The following is a 24,058-nucleotide window of genomic DNA, read 5'->3' on the forward strand; positions in this document are numbered from 1 at the left end:
GCAGTTCATTTAATTTCTGCTTTTGAAGACAGAAGGGCAGTAGACCTTCGGTGTAACATGCCACAAGTGTAAAAATTTTAGGAAGCACAGAAGAGAACAGGCAAGGCATTTTGAAGGCAGAACATGACCTATAATAGTTCTTTTTTTTTTTTTTAAGAAATGGTTGTCAATAAAAATAATGAAGGAGATTCCATCTGTGGTTGACAGCCAGCACAAAACTAATTTTATTCATAAAGGGAGCACACTGGACTGAGAAAGGGAATCAAGTTAGCCATGATACAGTTAAAGTTCTTCTAATTTTTTTTAACAGCTAAGTTCCTTTCTTATTCTGGCTGTATTTTAAAACACCAGTCAATATACTGGACTGTCTATCACAGTTCACTTTTTGCAGTCTGTTGAACAGGACTATTCTCATTTCTGTAGATGAATTAAAGTGAGGGAAGTTGAGGAATGACGCTTGTCCAAGGTCTCATAACAAGTCAACAGTGACTGTTATTCTCACATTCCTATTCTAGCAACTGGATTACTGCTTTTCTTCTTCATTTATTCTATACAGTGGTTTAGATAGAAAGGTTTCAGGTTTCTCTGCCCAGCCCATAATTTTCCCAACAAAAGAATAATTTGTCCATCTTGGCTGGAAGCAAGAGAGATTCAGTACTGCCTGTGTAACGTTCCTTCACTGGCAGGAAAACTGTCAACCTACAGGTGAAAATGCTGTATTAGAAAAAGTTACTTACTATGCTGACTACGAAGCTGTATGTTATTAACAAGAAAAGCAGTGGATAATTGACTGTGTTCTTGTACTTGAAACATTCATACCTGGAACAGAACATAAAGGAGAGCGATAACATTCATCACTTACCATATAAAGGACGCATTTTTCAAGATATATTATCACAGAATTTGTGAGAAAATTTATCTGAGTCTTAGGCCCTTCAAGAAATTGTAGCTCCTCCAATAAAGATGTGTTATTTTTATATTAAAATTCACACTTTTACCAATAAATGTTTTTTAAAAAAAATTAGCGCAAAAAACTCCAGTAAGCTCATGCATATACAAAAAATAACCAGTCAGTGGAAAGAATTTGGGAAGCAGAAGTGTTTTCAGAAGGTGCTTAAGGGGTGATAATAGATGGCAAATCAGAAATGAGTTTAAAATGCAATACAGCTGCCAAAAAACATTACATCTGTGAGCTAAAGGCAGCGTGGGAAAGGCACTGACTTACAAAACAGTGAACTCTAGAGATCTGTTAAAATGCAGATTGTTTATGGCTTTACTACAGTCACAGTGCAGTAAATTTGCTAGATTGTGTACTGGTAGAAGTGGAAAGTGAAAAAAGCTAATTGCTCCCAGTATGTACAACAACTAATTAAAATTAGCTTCACAATCTCTACACTACACTTCAGTCACAGTTGTGATGGAATTACACACACATATCCCAGTCCATATCTCCATCAGAAAAAAGGTCTAAAAAAACCCAACAAAAATGAACTTTGAGAAGCACAAAATCATTAGGGCTAAAGGAAGTTGTCTATATACCTCCAAGTTACATCTCCCTAGTTTACTTGTTTATAGACTTTTGGAAACAGACACCATCATAGATGAATAAAAGGAAAGAAAGAAAAAACATTTAGGACTATCTGGTGAAAAAAAAATCTACAAGACAGCACAACGTGCTACATTGCAAAATGGCTTGCCAATGTAATTACACAGCTTGAGAATCAGTAGGACTGAATAATGTATAAGGGAATGTCCTGTTCAGAACCACCCCGCCACCTACCTTCAAGAAAACCAAAACGATTATTAAAAGCCTCCTAAACTAAACATTAGCTCATTCTTCAGAACATTTTAATTACTACCAAACATACGTACACAGAATCTTATTAGAGCTATAAATGCAGTAACAGACTCCAGCGCTTTTGAAGATAATAGAATAACCATTGCACAAAATAAGCATGATTATTTTTTCAAAGAGATTTTTATAGCCACTTCTCATCCTTTTCCCCAATCACATTCAAATCAGACAAAATAAATGCAAAGGCAATTTCAAGGAGATGGGGAGCTACAATGGAAATATTTCCACTAACAGAGGCATTATGATTCTGGTCCTGAGTTTGCACAAATCATACTTATGTATGAATCACAAACCGATGGTAATTTCCACAGATGGGATGCTATAGGACTAAACCCACATCTCCATTGCAAGCTACCAGTAATCTTCACCAAAGATATTCCAATTCTCAACTGCTGAATATTTGATATGTTCAAAAGCAAAAAGACTTTTTTTTTGTCTTTTTGTCTGCAACAAGTTGATTTATCATTTGGATTTTCCAAGTGACAGAACAAATCATGTTAAATCCAGGCCTTGCAGCAACAGGCAAGAAAAAGCCAACTTACAGTATCTTTTACAGTCGCCAAAAGCTACATTGCTCCCAAAATTAAATGGGAGAAAACATCCTGGCATGGCATTAAGCTCTCATGCATGTTCCAAGACACTCTCCACAGAATATGCACGCAAGTCTTCATAAAATGTTTTTTCTTTAATTTTCCAGATGAGTGGAAAGCAGGTTTAACCAGAAATCTGAAATTTGCATTTGAGTCAGACTACATCATAGAAATACAGCTCAAATAAATTATAATGTTGATAATTTTGTAGGTGTTACTGAAATTGATTTTATTATGTCTGCTGTTTACACACCAAGTAACACTGAGCTCTGCTTGTATACTACACAAAGTCTTTAAGAAGAGTTACTTTTTTTCCTGCTAAACAAACACTGGTAAAACATCTCTAAATTAGCAAAAACTAGCACTAAAGCCAGCCTGGTGCTCTAACGGCCATGTCATAATGCTATACTGCTAGCAAAACTGAGACCTCACTGAAATCATTAGAAGCTTCAGTGTCAGCCTCACTATACACTAGATTGGGCTCCACAGATTCTACATTTCAAAAGTTACTATTTCATAAATATTCAGAAAAAAACATTTAACAAATACTTACAGGCAGTAGACAAACACACAACAACTGTATATCATTGGCAGTTCATCCAACAGCTACAAAAAGCAGAGACATCAGAACATGAAAACTAGTTTTAACTCACACGCTTGTGTAAGTTAATCAAGGAGAGATAAGCCTTAAGAAAACAGAAGGTTTTAAGTCATTTGGCTATCCACCTTCTTGACTGTACTTCAGTATGCAGCAGTGTCAAATCCTATTCAACTACTGAAAGTCTGTTGCATTAATAAGCTTATTACTCTGAATCTTTTGAATATTACATTTCATAAAAAGCCCACACCTTCAAAGAATCACGTGATTTTTGCTGTTCATACCTCTTTAAACATTTATACAAATTAGTTTTGTAAAGTCAGATTGAATAAAAACACCCCATTTATAGCCTGCTCAATACAGCCAGTAGCATTTCTTCCTTCTGTACAAACTTCACAGAGAAACTCAAATACATTTTTTCCATAACATAAAATAGAACTTTAGCCCATTAGTAATTACCTTGCCTTGTGCTTACATGTTTACTTCCTAAGTTTGGAAATTTCTTACATTGTTGTAATTCAGACACAGGGGTTTTTTGTTGGTTTGTTTGTTTGTTTTGGGGTTCTTGTTTGGTTTTGGTTTTTTTTTCCCAAATTATTACTGCCATATAATATTTTATTGTCTTAAATAATTTTTATACTTTAGGAGACGACTGGCATGTTACAACTAAAACAGTTATTTCTCCAGGAACTTGCCACCTTAATGGAGATGGAATTAAAATAGTAATCACAAGAGGGGTGATTTCTCAAAAACAGGTAATGCTCAAAATTGCCATTTAATTATCATTAAAGGGAAAAAAAATAAAAATTATAGCACCGTTTTCTTCTAAAACTTTTCTCAAAGAGCATTAACAAATTTCTGCTCATAAATATATAGTTAAACTTACCTCCTCTTATGAAGGACTGAAAATCATGAAAATGCAAAAGTATACAAATGGATCAATGAAGATCCATGGCCTCTGATTTCTAATATGTTAAGCAAACCTTAATAGTTAGGCATCTTAAAATTGTTATACCAGGTTTGACTCTTTCCTAAGAAAAAAAAGAACTGGATGCAAACAAGATTTTGACCTTTTTCCACCATCACTCTGAAAGTTGTTGATGGCCATGCCTGTACAGAAATTACCTTCCGACTACTGGTACAACATACTTAACAAGTTCACAACCATGTTTTTCCGAATAATGAGACACATTAAGAGCAACAGCAGCTTACACAAACCCTTTTATAAAGCCAGCCTAACTCTGCTTGGTTTGGGAGAATTTTTCTAACTGCACTGGCAAAAAATTTCTTTCCGTTTTGAAATGTCATACTGGGAAAAAAAGTGATCTGGTTCTTTACGGAAGGAGAGGTGTATTATCCTGAGTGTGAACTATTAGCTTTTTGTGGTTTTGGTCATAGAAACTTCAGGAAATGTTTCACAATACTGCTAAACAGATCTACTGACTAGCTGCCACTGAAAGGGCAGGTCTTGCTTCTTCACCCAGACTCCCACTATTTCTCTCGAGTGAGGCAGTCATGCTCGTCTGACCCGCAGTGAGCCAGTTCCAACAGCTGACCCAGCACACAGCTAACCTTGCAGAAAAAGCTTTAAATCCCTGAATCCGTGCGTTATAGGGTCAGGGACCACAATAGGTAGCGCAAAGAAAGTATCAGGAACATAGACAGCAGCTGAAGCTAACAGGCATGTTAGGTGGCACCTTGCCATCACATAGTTTACCTTTGCTGTGATGCCTTAGAGAGGAAAAAATAGAAGCAATAGCTGAATTCAGCTTTATACTAATAGTTATTTCTAAGTTCAGTGATATGCTTTACCAAGTCTGATAGGAATTAGCCTCAGGATTAATTCATGCAGCTCTTTAAAAGCATGAGTCATTTAAGGCCTCATAAAATAAAAGGGGGGGGGCGGAGAATAAGAAATACAACATAGCAAAATTTTTCATATTTCGACAGCTGATTACACTCTGAAGTTCATATGCTGGCAGCATCTCAGGGACATAATGGTAACATCAAAGAGCCTCTCAAAAGATCGTAGTTAGAATTTGCTTGCAGAAGACAATGGCTTCTGTATCCAAAGGAATTAATGCTTCCCAAAATACTGTCAACAGCATGTCTGAACATGTCTGAACAATGAAGAAACATGGATAGAAAAGAACTTGGTGAGCTGATTTCGCTGGTTAACTAAGCATTTGGATTCTTGAGGAATGCACAATCAAGCAGATTCCCATAAAAATAAGAGAAAAAGAAAGGTGATCGCTTCAAAAGTATTCTAAACTGCTTTCAAGAACAGAAGCTTTCACATTTATCTTAATTAAGCAATCTGAATTAACCATTTACAGTATTAAGACTGTGAAACAAATGTACAAAATAAAAATCTCTTCGAACAGCTATCAATGCTGACTTTTAATCAGAACGAGAGATAAAGTGAACAAGAAAAGATTATTTACTGGTTGAAATGCTTCCTCTATGGTGATTTGTGAGCTAGCCATCAGAGTAATAATTATGGGCCACTTGCAGATCTCACTTGGCTGCCAAAATAATAAATGCACTTTCTCTGCCTCACACAAAGCCTTTTACACCAGTCAGAAATAACCTCTACATAGAAAAAAAAACCCAAACCAAACCAACCAACCAAACAAACAAAAAACCCAACCAACCAAACAAACCCCATATAAGAATGTTTTAAGCCTGGATAATTTTAATGATCTGGGTTTCAGGGTGGCCTTACTCACCTCTGCATCAGTGTAAGGAAGGGGATTTGAAACACTGGCAGGGTTAAGAACAAGAAGCTGAAGGAAGAGAGATGAAAAGGTGGAAATTCAAGGAAGTTTCACCACTGAAGAGAATATAGGTAAATCACACCCCAGTTTGGGAGGGAGTGGTGAAACGGATCTAGAAACCACCTTTTTCATGCCAAGAAAAGCACCAAATATTCTGACATGGTGGCAAAAGTATGCTCCATGGAGGCTGACAGTCTCCAGCACGTGCCAGAGATATAAAACAGAGCGTTATGGAGGCAAACATCACTACGGATTGTAATTCAGTTCAAGATTAAGACACGTAACTTTTGGTATCCACATATGCAGGGTCTCAGGTCCCATTATGATCAGCAGAAATCCAGGACTCAATTCCGTTGCCACAGCATAGGCACCTAATGCCACCTGAGATGCTCTGTCATCTCCAATACACCCACCCAAGACTGGCAGATGTGACAAGGGGGTCTAAGAGAGCTGCACCTTTGTGGGGTGGCAGCTGGAGGCCAGATAGAACATGCACAGGGTCTAAAATGACACTAAACACCTATATTCAGACAAAAAAATATTATTCAAGGCTGCCAATGGAGTCTGGAGAAAGATTCAGCCCAGCTGACTGGCTCTCTAAACTCCACTGACTTAACTGTATTTCCATTGACTACAGTGGGAGCACAGACTTCCAGCATACACTTTTAAATGTAGGTTTCTTAATTTTGAACTGAATCCCACTTCACCCTGACTTTGATTCAAAGACTTCCTTAATCTTCTCAGACCTAAAACAGGACAAGACTCCTTGTGTCCCTTTTGAAAATGGGAAATACCAGGACCAAATCCTTATGCTCAGTGATTTATTACAGAATGCCTTCTACTTGAGAATAAAAGAGAGAAAGGAAGACTCCACTATTGCTACTCAGAAGATACTGACTTCATTATTAATGCTACAGGTACATCTAGATAAATAAAAAACAATAGAAAACATTAGGATGAAAAAAAAGGATACAATAAACATCTCTAGTCTATACTGCTTGCTATTAAGCAAAAGCTGTAGGAATTTTAAAATAACAACTCTAGTAAAAAGATAGTATGATTTCCCAAAGGATAAAGTGTCTTCTATCAATGTAAACAATTGATTATAGCCCTTATTTTAGATGCAAGTATATATTCCTGTATATCTATCAGTGGAAAATATCTAATAAACAAGACCTGCGCTACTCTCTTGCTGAGAGCAGGAGTCATGTGCAATGATAATTAAGGTACATTAACTCATGTTATATAAGTTTCATCTAGTCAAGAAATGGCAGTATGACTATATAGAGACATACACACATAAAATCATTTACAGCTACTTATCAATACTCACCTGCATTTCATACTTCAGGGTCATGTGGAAGCACCAAGATCCCAATCCCACAGCTGAAAACAAATCAAAACTATGGTTAACATAAAAGTCTGCTTGTAAAACTTTCAGGTACATTAACTTAAATGCATGAAATTTACGGGGAAAAAAATTAGAACATCAGCATCCCATTTCAGGGACAAACCCCCAATTTTCCACAGCCTGCTACTTTACACTTTAGTCATCAGTGATGTCTGAATTTATGGTTGTTTGGAGGGTGGGTGTCTTCTTTCCCTCCTCTCAATACTGTCTCCTATGAACGGGTATAATCTCAATGAGGACAGAAGTGGAGGGAACCAAGAATGAATGGAACATTATCATTCTATTTCTCTTTTTTTTTCTTTTTTTTAAAGTACATTAAGATTTATCTGTCTCAATCCTTCTATAATGCAAAGCATCATTCAACTGCTAATAATCCTGGAAGCCTGTGATATTTCTGCTTATTGTCCAGTTTTATAAGGTAAATTTTACAAGGACCTTCTTGTCAGCTCTAGAAGCAGAAATGAATTGCTACTAGAACTCAGAACTAGAAATTCAGGGTAAACAAACAAAACCCACTCAGCATGGATTTGTTTTGTGAAACACGATCGCCATTTCCGAGCCTTATTCTTGGAAGCTCAGCCTTCTGTGTAATGATTTTTATTTTTTTTTAATACTTTATTTTTAAACTCTGAATTTACTTCTGAAATTAATTTATGAGTTAGATACTTTGCTTATACACAGCTTTTTCAGTTAGACAAGGACAATGTTTCTTGGAAGTTAGATTTCACTGTTTAGAGCAAAGCTGGTAGAGTATTTAATGTATCATTCATTACTTTGAAATGTTATCAGTTAAACACTTTCATTAAACACCAGCTCATTTTTATTTTGCAAGAACAAGTACATTAATGCGATGTCTTGTCTTCCTTCAAGAAATGATGTTTTACTTTAGACTCTAGTTTCAGCAAAAGCTAAGTAATTTGCACTCAAGCCTTGATCACTGGGTAGTGCTGCTGTGCTTTGCTGCAAGAGCATAACCTTTTCTACACACAACAGCTAGATTTCATTGGTGCATAAACAGACCTTTATCTAACAAACTGCACATTTTGTAAAGGATTCCCAAGACAGTTGATACACGTCTGGAGATGCTTCTTTAGATGCTATTAAGCTAGAATTGTGATTATTACACGTACTCAATGAAATGAAATACCTAAGAACGTAACTTTACTGAAACATAAAACTGTAATACAGCTACATTTAAAAACTTATTGCCAAATACTTTAATGTCATTAATTCTCTGGGAAAATTAAGCATGGCTGTCTACCAAAACATAAACAACTATATGCACTTCTGTAAGTTCTGATTAAATTGTTTTGCTTCTGAAAAATCTTTCCAAACAATAAGCAATAACTGTTTTTCAACTTCATTGAGATTTTAATGAGAAATTCTCATAGCCATTTTTCTACGTATACAGAATATATCACAATTAATGTTCATTCTGAAGAAAAAAAACCATTAAGATGGTCATTAAAACAGTACCATCCATTATCCTGGCTGTCACTGTGATTTCAGTATCTTCGTGATACAAACTCTTACATTTGTAACAAGTGTAATTTTCAAATACGGCCAAAATCATTGCATAAGAATTTTCAACTGATTTTAAATTAACAAAATATGTTGTTAGAGTTGGTTTTGTTGTTGTTTTTTAGGGGGTTTGGGGTTTTTTTGTTAATGTTAATGAGGTTAAAAAAATCTCAACAATCAGCTACTGAACTCCTCCCCTTCCTCCTATATGATTAGAAGTAGTTATTTCTAGATTATTTTTCCTTTCCAGTCTTTGCAAAAATCAAGAAAGCTGCAGATATTAGTGTTTCAGGTCATTAATCCTGTGACTATAATTAATTTCTGAAAATAATAAAAAAACCTCTTGCTTCTGTGTAACAATCACACTTGGGGTTTCTTTGATTATGAAATTTTACTATGCATTGGAGAACAATGCTTAGCTGTATTCTGTAGGAATAAAATAGTTGTCTGAAACAAGAAAAGTTTACAGGGACTCATCATATCGTCCATCCTAAAATAAAAACCTCTACTGGAAATGGCAGTAATATTGCTTGCTGCAATCTTGACAGAGCTCATGAACACGGTCAAGTCTGTTTGGTATTTAAGTGCATTCAGCACATAACCCAGGATGTTACATGACTAAAAATTACATGACTAGATTATTCGTCAGGTGACACTCTCCCTCTCAAGACTGCATAGACACATTTCCTCAAACACTATTGTGGTAACTGTACACAATAGCATCTTTTTGAAGAGATGGTTTAAATGAAGACTAAAGAATGAAACATGATTCTTTACGTATCCCATTTATACCTGCTTATTGCAAAGGCATAACTTAAAAAAGTATGTTTTACATTGGAGAGGAATAACTTTAAAATGTTTTACATCTAGAGATCGAATGAGCCAAGAACCAAGTTTCTCATTTGCTACCTTTGGCATACGTTATATCTTAACACAGAATTGTGCAAAAAGCTTCATGAATCTGTTCAAAAAGGAGGAAGAAGGAAACTGCATTAAGAGATAATGAACTGAACTGTAGCAGCTGAAGCATATGTCATACTCTGCTTCACTAACATCTCTATATAACTGGCAAACTTCAGCAGAAGGGAACTACTATCTAATACTGCACTCACTGGGCCAACAGCTGTGCTAGTTGGAGTTGCTGTCTTGTGGCTTAATGCAGGGTTAGTGTTCGGTGCTGAAAACATTGCAAAGTAAAAAGAGGAAACATCTATCACATGCCAAGGATTGCAAGGAAATCTTTATTTCCTCTGCTATGCCCAGAGCACACTACCTTTTTGTCACACTTGAAAGTCTAACTTGTAAACTTACAAGGGGCTTGACACGTTATTTGTCTCCAGTAAATAGCGGTTTAGTATTTAAGCTCAAGTATCTTCACATGTAGCTTCTACCTGCAGTTCTACAGGAATACAGCTATCTTTAGATATACTTCTCATCACATAACTTCAGGATCAAGACATTTCTAAGGAATATTGACTTCACAAAAACTATCACTGCAATGGGATGTTCTACCAGCTTTGTACTTTTCCAAATATGAGTGAACACAATCACTGCAATTACACCAATTTTCAATAGAAGCAACTTTCCCATACAGCCATTGACAAACTGAGCAATAGATTTGCTTCTTATCTTGTGAGCAAGGGTTACAGTTTTAATTTTAGGTTTTTACTTTTGCAAAGGAGCTTAACTCACTAAAAGCTGCATATCGGTTGGGAAGTTTTAACACCATCTGAAGCAATACCATTTCCTCTCTACTGTAACTCACTTTTCATAGATACTACAAGTCACTCAGCATTTTTACATCAACAAACCTCTCAAGTTACAGGGGATATACATAAATTATGTATTAAGCACAAAATACACATTAAGTCACAATATTATGAGATCGGAACAGCACTTAAAAAGACTGGAAATGCAAAGTCAGGTTAGCTGCTATATGTAGACTAACACGGTCTTTTTTGTCCTGCAGCAAACACAATGTGTAGTTACTGCCAGTTGATAAAACAGTTGTGTTAGTGATGATGTAAAAGCAATGCATCTGCAAACTTAGTACACAGTTATTTCACTGTGCTTCAACACTGTCAAAGACTTCAAGGCAATATTCATGCTAGAAATATCCAATTATACATGAGATCCAACTCCATATATGAACCACATATACTCTCAGGATTTGAACCCTAGAGGTATACAAATACCCCCTATGAATTTTTCAATAGTTTTAGGAAGAATCACATAATCAGTGGTAATTTATTTCAATATAAGACTATCCATCAGCATTCAAAATTCTTATCAAAAGACTAAAGCCTTTATAGAAAAAGCAGTGTATTATGATTTCATAGACGTAGTTTGAATTTAAACTGTACAAGCACTGTATGGAAACTTTCTAAAGGAAGGATGCTTCAGATGCAAACACCATTCTTTAGGTACCTACACATGAACTAGGTGTCAAAGCTTCCACTAAAGAGAATGGCATTTTAAAGAGTAATTCAGCTGGCCAAATATAAGGGGATATTTTAAGATGAGCCAAATGATTCTCTAGGCTTTACTGAATGCAATGGGAGACAGACCACTCTGCACAGGTAGACACACATGTTTAGGTGTTTGAATCTGGAGCCAAATTCCACCTATGTTTTTTTACAATGATAGAACTAAACCAAAAATAAACAACAACATACTGCATCGTAAACAGTCAAAGAATGAAACGAGATGAAAAAGTAGAATTAAATGAACAATTTTTATTGAATTACTTTGTTTTGTAATGGTTTCCCTCCACAGTGTAAGAGACAGGAGAGACCTTAGTTACTCCAAGGGTACAGCTCTACAAGTAAACTCAAGCATGGGACTGTTCCCAGACACTATAATGCAACCATCTGCAATAGTGAATTGTTAGAACAGTCTGTGGCGTGAATCTGGCCTGTTCCAACTAGCACTTTCCCCAAGCAGCTCCCAGGCACAGCCTAGCAGCCAGAAGAGTCCAGGACCCGTGCCCAGCAGGGAATTTGTATGCGGTCACCTTGTTTCGGAGGCTAAGACGAACAGACATGGGCTGTTCCACACTACTTGGCTTCAGCACTCAGGAATGTTCCCGAGCACATTTGATTTACTAACGTCGACATGGCCTAAGCACCTTCTGTACGGCTGTTAGATAAGAATAAGAGAATTAACTTTGACTGAAGGGCTTCTAACAACTATTTTCACAGATACAGAGTTTCACTGGAAACGCATTTCAGTAAGGTGTTTACAAGTTCCTGTGGCCATGTAGATCTAAGGTAGAAAACTTCTTGCATCCTTTTTCTCCCTCCACTTTGGCACAGCTTGAATGACTGAGTCCTATTAAACAGGCCAAAGAAATACACAACAGAACAATCCTTCCAAATTTCAAGTAAAGCATCTAATAAAGTATATAACTCCATTGACTGTTTGTTCTTGTCTTCTCAGTCCAAAATAGTTACACTCTCTTTTTATTTATTTATATATATATACACACACACATATATATTTTTAATTTTTTTTAAATCAAGACCCTTCTAGAATATGAACCATTTGGGAATCATAGTTTCCCAGGACACATGAGGAAATGACATATGGTAGAACCTTATACAATACCACAGCATCATAAGGAACCATCCAAAAACAACTGCTTATTCTTCGAGGCAGTGACAGTCTGATGATTTGTTCCACCTACTTCATGAGATGCAACATGCTAAAGCACTTGCTTAAGATTATTCTACATAATTTATAGGCTGATGAAATAGTTCTCTGAAGGTTAAAAATCATATCCAGTTCTTATTGAGTTCATTGACAACATCCCCTTGGAGCTGAAAAGCAGCAGAAATAAGGGCTGAGAACAGCATGCTGTATCTCAAAGTACGTGCTGAAAAGTTCAACTCAGTCTCAGCACCAGTACGAACAAGAAATTCATTTGAACAGTTATTTAGAAATCCCCCTTCTTGTCCTGCCAACTTTGGATCTTAGCATATATGTGAAATGAACAGTGCTTCCCTAATTCAAAATGCATTTGGTTCAGAGAGGAAATAAATGTCAACAACAGAAATTGTGGGGTATAAAATGAAGCACTGAACACAGCGTGGTAAAACACAAAGGAACTGACAATCAGCTACATATCTGGAAGTATCCAAAAGAAACAGCTGATTTGGATCAAAATAATGTCTAGAAACAACACTTCTTATGTTCTGAAATGCTAACAGATTTAATTTTCATGTCCGCTTTGACAGCTGTCTTTTAACATCTTGTAAAATCTCAGTAATGATTCAAAATTGTTAAAACCTCACTAAAGTGCCCTCCCTTCCACCCCCACCTTCAGAGCAGAATAGTTAAAGAATTTCTACTTTAACAAAACAACGCTTAGACACTACTAGCTAGTTAGAAGCTCTGCTGTATGGTCTTTAATGAAGCATGGTGCCTGAAGTGAAATCAGAAGTTTGTGTTAAATTCACTATCCCTTTACAAATTAAGCCTACACGTGTCTGTTACAAATTAAGTAAGTAGAGTGAAATCTGATAATAAATAAAATTACTGTAAAGGGTAAGAATTCTCTCTGGTACTTCCTTACAAAAAAATTTCTATACGCTTACTCTACCTCCACTTCAGTATGCTTCTCATTCAGACACATGCACAGAAAGAATGTCAATGTTCCTGGCACATTTCAACTATATTTAAAATTCTGTTTATCTTCTCATTTGCTGCTTTTATTCTGTAGTAGAACAAATGTTAAGAGGTTTGATTCCAAACCATCCTGTTCCTGTTTTTCACTGAGAAACTGTAAAGCCTTCTATATTCCTTTACGTCTTTCAATTCAGTGATACCAATACTGAAGCAGAGACAAAACAGAAGAGAAACATTTTTGGGAGTGACCTTTAATGTTACGTTCCAACATACGAGATAAAAATCAAGCCATGCAACCATTTATCACTTCAGACAGGAGTCAAAGGCATCCCAGTCATAGACGAGCAGAGCCCAGCTGGAACTCAGGACTGCCCTCCAGCACTGCTGTCAAATACGCAGGCTGACCTCCCCTTCGTGAGCACCCAGAACAGTATAAAACTGAAGTCCATGGTATTTATTGTGATCAAAGACAGACTTTTTTTTTCTTTTTTTTTTTTAAACATTAAACAGTATATGAGAAATGCCCACTCAGGGCAGTCTTGCTGTGACAGCCTGACACTCTGGTCAGATAGTGGCACACAGTGAAGTGTCACTGACAGAGGTAGCCACAAGTTACAGTGAAGACTGAGTCTCAAACACAGAGGGTTTTTTTTTTTTTGGTTGGTTGGTTTTTTTGGGGGGGGGGGGGGGTGTTAGAAAGAATGGCAGTATAGGATACTTTGATTCAGGAACATGTGAAGAGTCAGCTTCAGCAAATGCTTCCACACTGTTTCTTTCTCTGTCTTTTTAAAAGGAAATCTGACCTTCAAGAATTCCTTCTACCAAACTATTTTATACTGAGACAAAAATGAGTAATTACTCAAAACCATAAAATGACTACAAATGGCTATTTGGAAAGTGTTCAGACAACATTCAATGCTGTACATTGGTGCTGCTTATCTTTCACATGTATCAGCAAAGCTGACGTAACTGAAAAATCACGAAGTTGTACCCAGTATATGTTAACAGTTTAATTGGCATCAAGAATACATTTAGCATATGGATATGTGGTTTTCAACAATGTTTGTAAATACAGAAGTATGCCAATCTTAAAAGTAACATTTACAATAAACCGATCTCTTACCACTGAGAAGACTGGGAAAGATAGCCTCCACAGAGATAGGAGCTATAGCAAACATAGAAATCCTGTGAAACACAGAAATTCTGTGAAATCTACTTTGAGACCAAACTGTCAAATCTGAACCATCTTCAAACATCTTCTTTTCTCATACGGAACATGACTTTTAGTTGCATAATTCATATTTTAAAGGAAGTTGGTTCTTTTCCAGATTTTGCTATTTTAGAAAAAACAGACCGCCCTTAAGTTCACCTATGGACAAATGTCACATTGTTCTTCCGTCCCTGCAAAACTCCCCAGATATGATGGCAGTTAGGTCATTGGGTGATATATGCCAAAGAGGAACTGAAAACAAATTCAAACTCATGAAAGAATGCTTTTCCAGTTCCTTCAAGATCTTGGCCATTTCTTGTATTACTGCTCCATACAAATGTCACAAAAATATTAAATAGTGTGAAACTGTTTGGAAGTAGGACACACAAGACATCTTCTGTAAATCATCATAAAAGGACGAGGTAAGCTAAGATGCACTGAGCAGGACTTAAAGCCAGAAAAGGATCACTTTAAAATCTCATAAAGTTATTTAATGAATTCTAACTTCATGTGCTTCCAACAAATACCAATTTTCTGTAAATACTAACAAGTGTAACAAATTGAGGTTTACATTTCATACACATAGTATTTGGATTTAACTACTTGGTTTATTAATATTTGGATATTGTTCATTGCACATCTAAGCTCCCTTTATAATGAAAGAGCAAATTAAGTTTTACACATACCTGTAAGACACAAATATGCAGCTAAATACCGTTTTTCAAGGCCATCTTTATAGGTCTGAATCGCACCATAGATTGGAGGTAGAATGAAAATCAGGTTACTCACTGTGTTCCCTGTAGGACAGAAACCAAAAGCAGAGATTTAGAAGTGGGTACTATGCACTTTAAATAAATGAAGCTGCATTCACTAATTAAAGACAGGTTCAACAGTTTTCACCCAGAAAACTACACCTTTTCAGAAGTTGTCTTCTGCTTTCACACAAAATACAAAGTTAAATTTTGGTACAACACAGTTAACTACGTGAAGGCTAAGAACTTTTTAACTCTTTTGTCTTTTTTCACATGTATGGATCGTAATAAAATACTAATTTAAATAAAAAGTTTGACTTAGATGGTTGTTGTGGTTTAACCCCAGCTGGCAGCTAAGCCCCACGCAGCAGCTCACTCACTCCTCCCCAGTGGGATGGGGGAGAGAATCGAAGGGTAAAAGTGAGAAAACTCATGGGCTGAGATAAAGATAGTTTAATAGGTAAAGGAGAAGCCATGCACACAAGTAAAGCAAAACCAGGAATTCATTCCCCACTTCCCAGGGGCAGGCAGGTGTTCAGCCATCTCCAGGACAGCAGGGCTCCAGCACGCCTAACGGGGACTTGGGAAGACAAATGCCATCACTCCCAATGTCCCCCCTTCCTTCTTCTTCCCCAGCTCTATCTGCTGAGCATGACGTCCTACGGTCTGGAATATCCCTCGGGTCAGTTGGGGTCGGCTGTCCCGGCTGTGTCCCCCCCAACTCCTTGTGCCCCCCGAGCCTGCTCGCTGGTGGGGTGGGGGGAGAAGCAGAAAAGCCCTTGGCTCTGGGTAAGCCCTGCTCAGCAGGAACGAAAACATCCCTGTGTTATCAACGCTGTTTTCAGCACAAATCCAAACCATAGCCCCATACAAGCTACTGGGAAGAAAATCAACTCTGTCCCAGTCAAAACCAGCACAATGGTGCTTACCTTCTTGGCAGGAGGCAGAAAAATAGGGTTCACAGCTCATGAATTAAAACCAGATTCCTTAAGGAGATAATAAGCCCCAAACAGTTCAAGCCTGGTATTTTAAAAGAGCCGTTTGTTTGTTTTTTTCTTTTCTTAAACCTATTCTTGGAACTCTCTCTTCCACACTCCCTTCAGATACTTTAAGGTCACCAAGTGACTCATTCCCAAATGAAAGCAGTTCAATCTTTACTATTAGTGTGCTAGTCACTGCGCACACAAAGAAACAGCTGGATGAGATGCTGTATCACAGATCACAATGTGAGACCAAAGACTGTAAGAGGGTACAATAAGGAAAAGCAAAAAGTCAGAAGCCACTACTGATCAGCATGATAGGTAACTGTCAAAGCTTATCAAGAGCCTGAACTTCAGCAGGACACTGCTGCTCTCCATCCCTGCTGCTGAAGCTGGGATGCAACACAAAGAAATAACACGTGTTGCAGAGATTGGAGAAAGCAAGAACAAGCCAGGAGCCCAGCTCTCACACCAGGGGGCATGAAGACTCCTCCAGCACTGGGGAAGACCAAGGAACCTTTCTTTTCATTTTCTTTAAGACTACTATTCCAGTCTGATTTAGATGGGTTTTTTGAAACTGTCCTGGCCTATGCAAAAGTACAATGAAATATTGAGAAGTTAAAGTGAAGCATAAGGAAATGGTACATTTCTCAGCAGACGGGATGCAGATTCAGCTTTTTAGCCTAACCGCAAACCATAATTTTGAGAATAAAGGTTAAGTAAAGGGAATAAAGTGACATGCAATTTGGGAAAAAGAGCAAATCTATTAAAAAAAGCTGAATGTTGCTTACATAAATTAAAATGCACTTTCACACGACATCAGTTAAATATATATAAAATTGAAACTCTAACTGCCAAACATCTCAATGAAATGTACAATGTATGAAGCTATGGAAAGGCCAAAAACCCCCTACTTCCAGCTTTTTTATTCAGCAGAAAATCTCAGAAGAGTTTCACTTTCTAAAACAAAGAACAAGAGTGAGCAGGCCATGTCTAAACCACTCCCCTAATTCAAGCACCGAGTTTTCAAGAGTCTTACTTCCCAAGATCCATCCCAAAGAAAAGTGAAAACTACCTAACTATGATCATACGAAGTATTACAGCATGTCTAGGAACAAAAATCCATACTTTACACGTTTACAGAAAATTCAAGCCCAAATAGAAAAATGGTTAGTTCTGAACATGTGAAGCAGAAGTGTACCTAGTTAACTTTAACAAGTTAGCTCTTCTAAATTCTCATAAAGTAGATTCAAATCTCAGTTTGAGACAGCCTTCTTGACCAGGTAAAAATCGCATCTCATTTTTATGAGACCTTTTTTAAATCACTTCCTTATCGATTTAACATCATCTCCTGCACAACCATGAATTTCACCAAGTTATAACAAGCAAAACAGAGATGTGCCAGAGATCTTATTCTTCTAGTCAGCTCTGTAGTAAATTGCTCCATGCAAAAGAAGCCCAGCTGAAATCAAAACAGCTCTGCAAAGACATACAAGTTTATACCAATATAAAAGGCCTTTTTCATGCTTAAATTCTTTGGGGAATCATTAACCTTTTACCACATTCCCGCAGTGTTTCAATGGGCAGTGATTCATTTTCAGTGGAGACCAGGTTTGGAAGAAATCCACTAAAACTCAGTATTGTGTGGTACACTGACCATTACCACGTCCTCCCACAAATCATGCGAAGACGTCATCTAGCCCTGAAAAGAAGAGTAAAGGCTATGTAATCTGGATAGTGAATCTTCTGCTTTCCAAAGCAGTTCTCAACTATGCCCATTTTCAAAAGAAGTTATTAGACATTATATAAATATCACTGTTCAAGGTCAATTTGTTATGAAAGTGTCAAAAACCTGGCAAAAATTCAAATATGAAAATGCCGAACAAAAGAAATACCATGATGTTTATCCATAACTGGGAAAGCACATGACTTCAGAAGAGATTTGCAGTAGGATATCAAACTTCAGATGGATGTAAGAATGCAGAAAAGAGATTCTTCTGCAGGAAAGTAAAGGTTTCGACACTTCCTGTAAAGCTATAATTATGTTAAATTTTTGAAAATTTATGACCGTTTAATCTAGGACCATCTTGCTGAGAGAGGAAATACCATAGACCTAATCTAGCTGTAAATTCCTGCCGCTCCTTCTCTGCACTTTTTGGCCCACATTATTCAGAACATTTATAGCACGGATTAGGCAAGCCTATGTGCAAAACATACTTATTGAAAGCTGTGCAAATTTTTTAAAAAGGGAAATGGGGGCGGGGGAACAATGAAGTCCTCTGGCGTGCTGCTAGCAAAATTACTTCTTTCAAGAACAAAAACTACAAGGCCTCTTTCAAACCCAAGGTCCCTAGGAGTCCGTATTTCATAAAAGTCTAGCTAGTCTTTACAGACTTATCCTCACACAGAATAGCTTATAAATCCATTAAAAGGGATTTTTATTAATTCCATCAAAAAACGGCAGTGGGATATGCACAGAGATTAGCAAACAATACCAAGAAAGACGAAAAAAGGTGACACAACTACAGACCCATAACTCTCAAGTTAATTAACAAACAAGGAAGTGAAATGAGTTTTGAAGGAAAAAGATATGGAAGTTGAAAATGGGAAAAAAGTTGAACTGTCAAGAAACCTAATCTTTTTCTTTTTCACCAGATTTTCTTTTTTTAAAAAAAGGAAAAATATCATGCAACAGACCTCCTTGGAAAAAACAGAGATTGGAGAATTTGCAACTAAGGCACGAGGCAGAAGGTATGGGAAAATAATTTAAAAAGAGATTATTGGTTATGCCTCTAAGAAATATAGTATATCAGAAATTAGATGGATGCACGTGGATGGACCCGGGCTTAACTCTGTACAGCATTCTTGCAGTATTTCAGTACTGAATCCAGTATTTCAGTATTGGATTCCTTGAATGCTGGTCCAGGGAGTGATCTAATTTTTCTTTAGTGACCAAAGACTGCTTCTCAGCATTTTATCTTCAGCATGTCTGTCAACAGAAAGGAGGACAAGATTATCAGAGGAAGAAATGAATCAACTCGCGGACTGAAATGACAGGAACGGTATTAAATAAGATGGCCAAGAACATGCCTTCCAATGTGAGAATGAAACCTTACTCCAAATGTAGGATTAATCTATTTGAAGAGGCAGAAAAGTGAATTAAGATTGCATGGTGACTGACTATAAGCCATCACCGTAGGCACCAAACCCCCTATGTTTATTTCCAGTAGAGGCAGGGAAAACAGTAATGTCTTCATGCAAGCCAATAGTAGAATACACTGTTCTCCAGTTATCAATAAAAGAAAAGCAAAAGCACATCAGGTGCAGAGAAGCATCACTCAGATGAAAGTGATAAATGGGAGCTTACAATTGCTTAGCTCACCTAGCCTAACGAAACAACGGCTGGATGGAATAAAACTGCGCTCTGTAAATACACCATGGGTAAATGCCAAGGAAAGGATGCTATTTGAACTAAAGGGTAATACTGACAAAAGAATAAATAAACTAACCTAAATCAGTGCAGGCTAGAATTAAGAGGAAACCTTCCCACTGAAGAGGAGGTATTAACAACTGCTTTCAACAGAAGTGGGCAACATGATGAACCTACCTGCTTTCAGGGTGAAGCTCAGTAAGCTCAAAAGCCAGATTACATTATGTGGTGGCCTATCACAGTGGTAAAACAGACCATGTCCACAAAGACTATACATGGTACTAGGTAAAGTGCTAAATTAATGTCTAAACATAATAAATGCAGACTGTGTGACTGACCTTACAAATTTTCATAAAAGTCTTTCAAGACTGTTTTAATGCAAACCATTGTTTCAAAATACTGTTTTATTCATTGAAAGAATGCCATATGGTACCAGAACAAAATCAAATTTATGCAAAACATCATTTCAACAGGCCTCTGTCTACAGGAAGGACAGCTGTATGAGTGCTAAACCACATCTGCACCCTGTTCTGCAAATACAACAGCAAAACCTGACAAGTCTTTTTTACGAAGCAGGTACATTCAGAGTCATCTTCAGGTCCTAAAAAATATCCATATTATCATAAATATACAAAGATCTGTACAAAGACTGACCACCTCAAAGACAAAAAAATATGAGTTTAAAGAGGAAATAGTATTTACAGGCAAACATGGGCATAATATACTGCTTACTGTTATACAGACAGCTTGGTACAGTTAGAGTACACAAATTTGAAGGACCTTACTTTCATGAAGTTTCCATTCCCCCAAATATGTAGTTAATTCTACATTAGAAAGTAATTTCTACAATAAATTTGTATGAGGAGTCAAAAGGATAAAACAAGTAAAGTTGTGAATAAGTTGTAACAGAACATGGTCATAAAGAAATAATACACAGAATGTAAAAACATCAGAACACAACACTACGATTTAGAATATAGGCAATGCTTTCAGTGAGGGAGGAAAGGCGCTATTATAAAAAAGAAGCAAAAATTGTCATCTTCAGCTTTTGACAAGGTGACCAATGTGATTCACACAGTGTTAAGAGACCCTTTTTCCTATGTTTGTACACAGAATGACTGCAAGATTTACCAATTGCAAGAATCTTTTCAAATGTTAAAATGCTCTTTCTCTGTCAAACAAATGAAGACTTTTCACTCTACTATGGTTTCAACAAGTCTCAAAACCAACAGAAATAGATGTTACCCTCAGAGAGCGAAGAAAATTTTTGCAGCTAAAAAAGTTGACTATACATAAAAAGCTCATTTAAAATCAGGACTAACAAACACAACATTCATTACAGGCTTTCAGCCTCCCCTTAAGGACAACTGCACCTCACTGTGAAACAGGAGAAGGACAGTGGCTGCTATTTTCTAAAATAGATGCCTAAGTTGCAATAAAGTCAAAGCGTCCCTTTAAGTAAAACAAACAAACAAGCAAGCAAGTAAAGAAGATTTTGAAGCTGAAAACATCCATTTAATTGTCTGGATATCATGGTGCTCTGCACAGTCAAATTTAGTGCACTTCCTGGATCATGTAGCTTTTTCTTTTTCCATCACTGCATGAAGAAAATAAAAATAATTATAAAAACAAAGCTTGTCAGATGGCATCATGCAGAATTGAATCATCCTTCTAGCTGCTTTCAGATATAAGGAATTCTATCTCATGACTTTTGTTTCTGGAATCATCTCAAGCAGCTCTGGTGTGAACTACAGCTCATTATTAGAGGGTTTACCAAATTTGAAGAAATTGCAAAGCAACGCAATTCAGGCACATTTGAGAGCATAACCATCTACCATTAGGTACCCTCTCTTTTAAAGAAAGATTCTTCTCTTGGAAGGATCTCTAGGGATATGAAACCAAAGAGGAACACACACAGAGAATAACAGCAAAAGAAAGGCATGAAAAAGGGTAGTCCTGTGGCCCAGCAGCACCAGATAAAGTGAAACAATGAAAGACAGAAAGGTGCTTGGAAATTAGATTTGAACTGGAGGAGTAGGTAGCCTAACAGCTTAAAGACTGAGAAGGAATCTAGAGTATTTCCTTATAAGAATAAGAAAACTCATTCAAATCTAATATGGGAGTCCTTGCTAAGATACAAGAACTTCACTGCTCACCTATCACAGCACCGTAAGTGTCAACAGAGGAATTAATCTGAATAAAATCCAACAAGTTTCCATACAGTATATGCTATATATTATCAGTCAATAATAACTAAGCCAGAGCCCAGAGGAGGTTTCTATCACTGACATTTCAAAATACAGGCACTTCATGATTGTTCAGAAGACACAACTACACAGAATCCGCTGTTTTGGCCACTAACTTCAATCCTGAGCTGTTTTCGCTTACAGCTTATCACCAGGAGGGCAGTATAGCAATTAGATTTTCACTTCCACCAGCCATTTTTAATATCTTCCACTTCAAAGTCTACAATAACTGCACTTCAGAGTGTCAGGAAATGAAAACTCCTGTCTCCATTTGATATTTCAGAAGGACCTCAAGGGGAGAAAACCGAGTCATCCCAACGGGAATTTTGCCAATGTGTAATTACTAAACTCCCTACTTGCTAATGCGCATGAAGGATCAATATAAACTTCCCATTACTCAGTAAAACACAACACAGCATTACTCCAGGCTGGAGCACAGGACCAATGCTGACTTAAAATAAAAAATGGGGGCAGGGGGCTTTTAGAGTGTTTATTTTTAAGTGACAAGATCCATTTCTTACCTCCTGTAATTCTCCTTTCCAAATACTAAGCAAGCCTTGATTTTGTTCACCTGGACATTAACTGAAGTTGCAACTTCAGCAATTCAGCTGCAACTTGTATTAGCCACCACATTTCTAATAACAAAACAGGAAAAACACCGAAGGAAACAAATAGTGAAGCAATTACTGAACTGCATAAGCTATGTACGAAAGCTTCCTGAAGAACTATAAAAATGTGTACAGATAAATAACACTTCAAACTAATGGGTTATTAGACAGACTATTAGATCTCCCTAGGTATTTAAAATAAAAACAGAAATCTAAAGAGCAAGTTCATATAAATCATAGGAATCATAAAGTTAAAAGGTAGATAAAACACCATAGAAAAATGTGACAAAGTGAGTACATTACAAAGGAATGCTGCATTAATCTAGCTCTGTATAGATGTTGACATACTATTATGAGAAAAACTGTAAGGGACAAATGAGAGGGAGGGGTCAGATACAGCAATCAGGACTACTACAAAGGAAAAGTAAGTTCTAAAAAAACCAACCAAACAACAACAAAAAGCACCAGCTACCTAAATCTTGGCCAGGCAGCAGCTACAAGAAAGCAATGTGGAATCCAACAGATTTACATGGGGGAAGGACTGAAAAAAAAAAAAAAAATATTATTTGTATTACTAAAGAAGAACATTCCGACCAGCACTAACAAATTGAAACAAGGAAAAGGAAGTTTAGGCAGAACATCTAGAAATCAAGTTTATTTGGCAGCAGCAACATATCCCAAAAGAAGCCATGAATCCTGGAACAGTTTCAAACAAGAGTGGACAACATGCTGCAAGATACATGACGAAAACAACACACCATGGGCAAAAAAAGGAAGCAAACAAGGCAAGAACACAGCCTCCTCCTCAATGCTAGCACCAACACAGATGCATACCACTAGTGTGAGCACACTGCGTTCCAGTCGGACATGTCTCAGCCCCAGCCACAACAGAGCGCTGCTTCCAGTAAGTCAAAGTGCTGGGACAAGGCCAAAAACAGTAAAGGCAGCACTGCTGCTGCAGCGCTGGTGGCCAACTGGGAGGTTTTAGTGTTTAAAGTCAGCATGCAGGGCACTGCTTCTAGATCTTCTAGACTGCTTCTCCCTTGCTGGGTCTCCATTTCTCCATGATATGTAAACGTACGCTGATACCTTTCTGAACAAAAATTGCACAGGTGAACCATTTCAGTGATTTGCTGGATAGGGAGGGGTAATGAGGTAATTTTAGGAGGAAAAAAAGATTAATTACTAACAACACAATTTGATTTTTATTCCCAGTCCTCATTTATGAGCAACAGTTCCAACATGCTGTGTCAAGCGATAGGTTCTGATTTATGGCCTTACACACTTTATATTCCAGCTGCAGAATTCATTCCCTTGGCATTAATCATACTAGTTCAGCTAATATTTTTGTAGATGGTTTTACTCTGATTACAGTATTTCGTGCTGCATTTGTGTTCTTCAAAACAATCAAAAGGTAGAAGAAAAAGCTCTTGACATTCCTGACTAACAAAGCA

At 37.1% G+C, this 24,058-nt stretch overlaps 1 protein-coding gene across 2 annotated transcripts in view; it reads right to left on the minus strand.

Annotated features, from left to right (window-relative positions):
* Window positions 1-24,058, minus strand: part of ACER3 (alkaline ceramidase 3) — a 60,400-nt gene that overhangs the window by 23,212 nt on the left and 13,130 nt on the right. Inside the window, exons 2-5 of one of the 2 annotated variants that reach the window (XM_030042800.1) lie at window positions 15,275-15,385; window positions 7,154-7,206; window positions 2,999-3,051; window positions 738-819 (exon numbers count right to left, since the gene is read on the minus strand). In XM_030042800.1, coding sequence (XP_029898660.1) covers window positions 738-819; window positions 2,999-3,051; window positions 7,154-7,206; window positions 15,275-15,385 — 299 coding nt within the window. The remainder of the gene's footprint in view (window positions 1-737; window positions 820-2,998; window positions 3,052-7,153; window positions 7,207-15,274; window positions 15,386-24,058) is intronic. The other variant, XM_030042801.2, reaches the window with a different exon arrangement.

The sequence above is a fragment of the Aquila chrysaetos genome, chromosome 19 (genome assembly GCF_900496995.4).
Source record: "Aquila chrysaetos chrysaetos chromosome 19, bAquChr1.4, whole genome shotgun sequence".
Lineage (NCBI taxonomy): Eukaryota > Metazoa > Chordata > Aves > Accipitriformes > Accipitridae > Aquila > Aquila chrysaetos.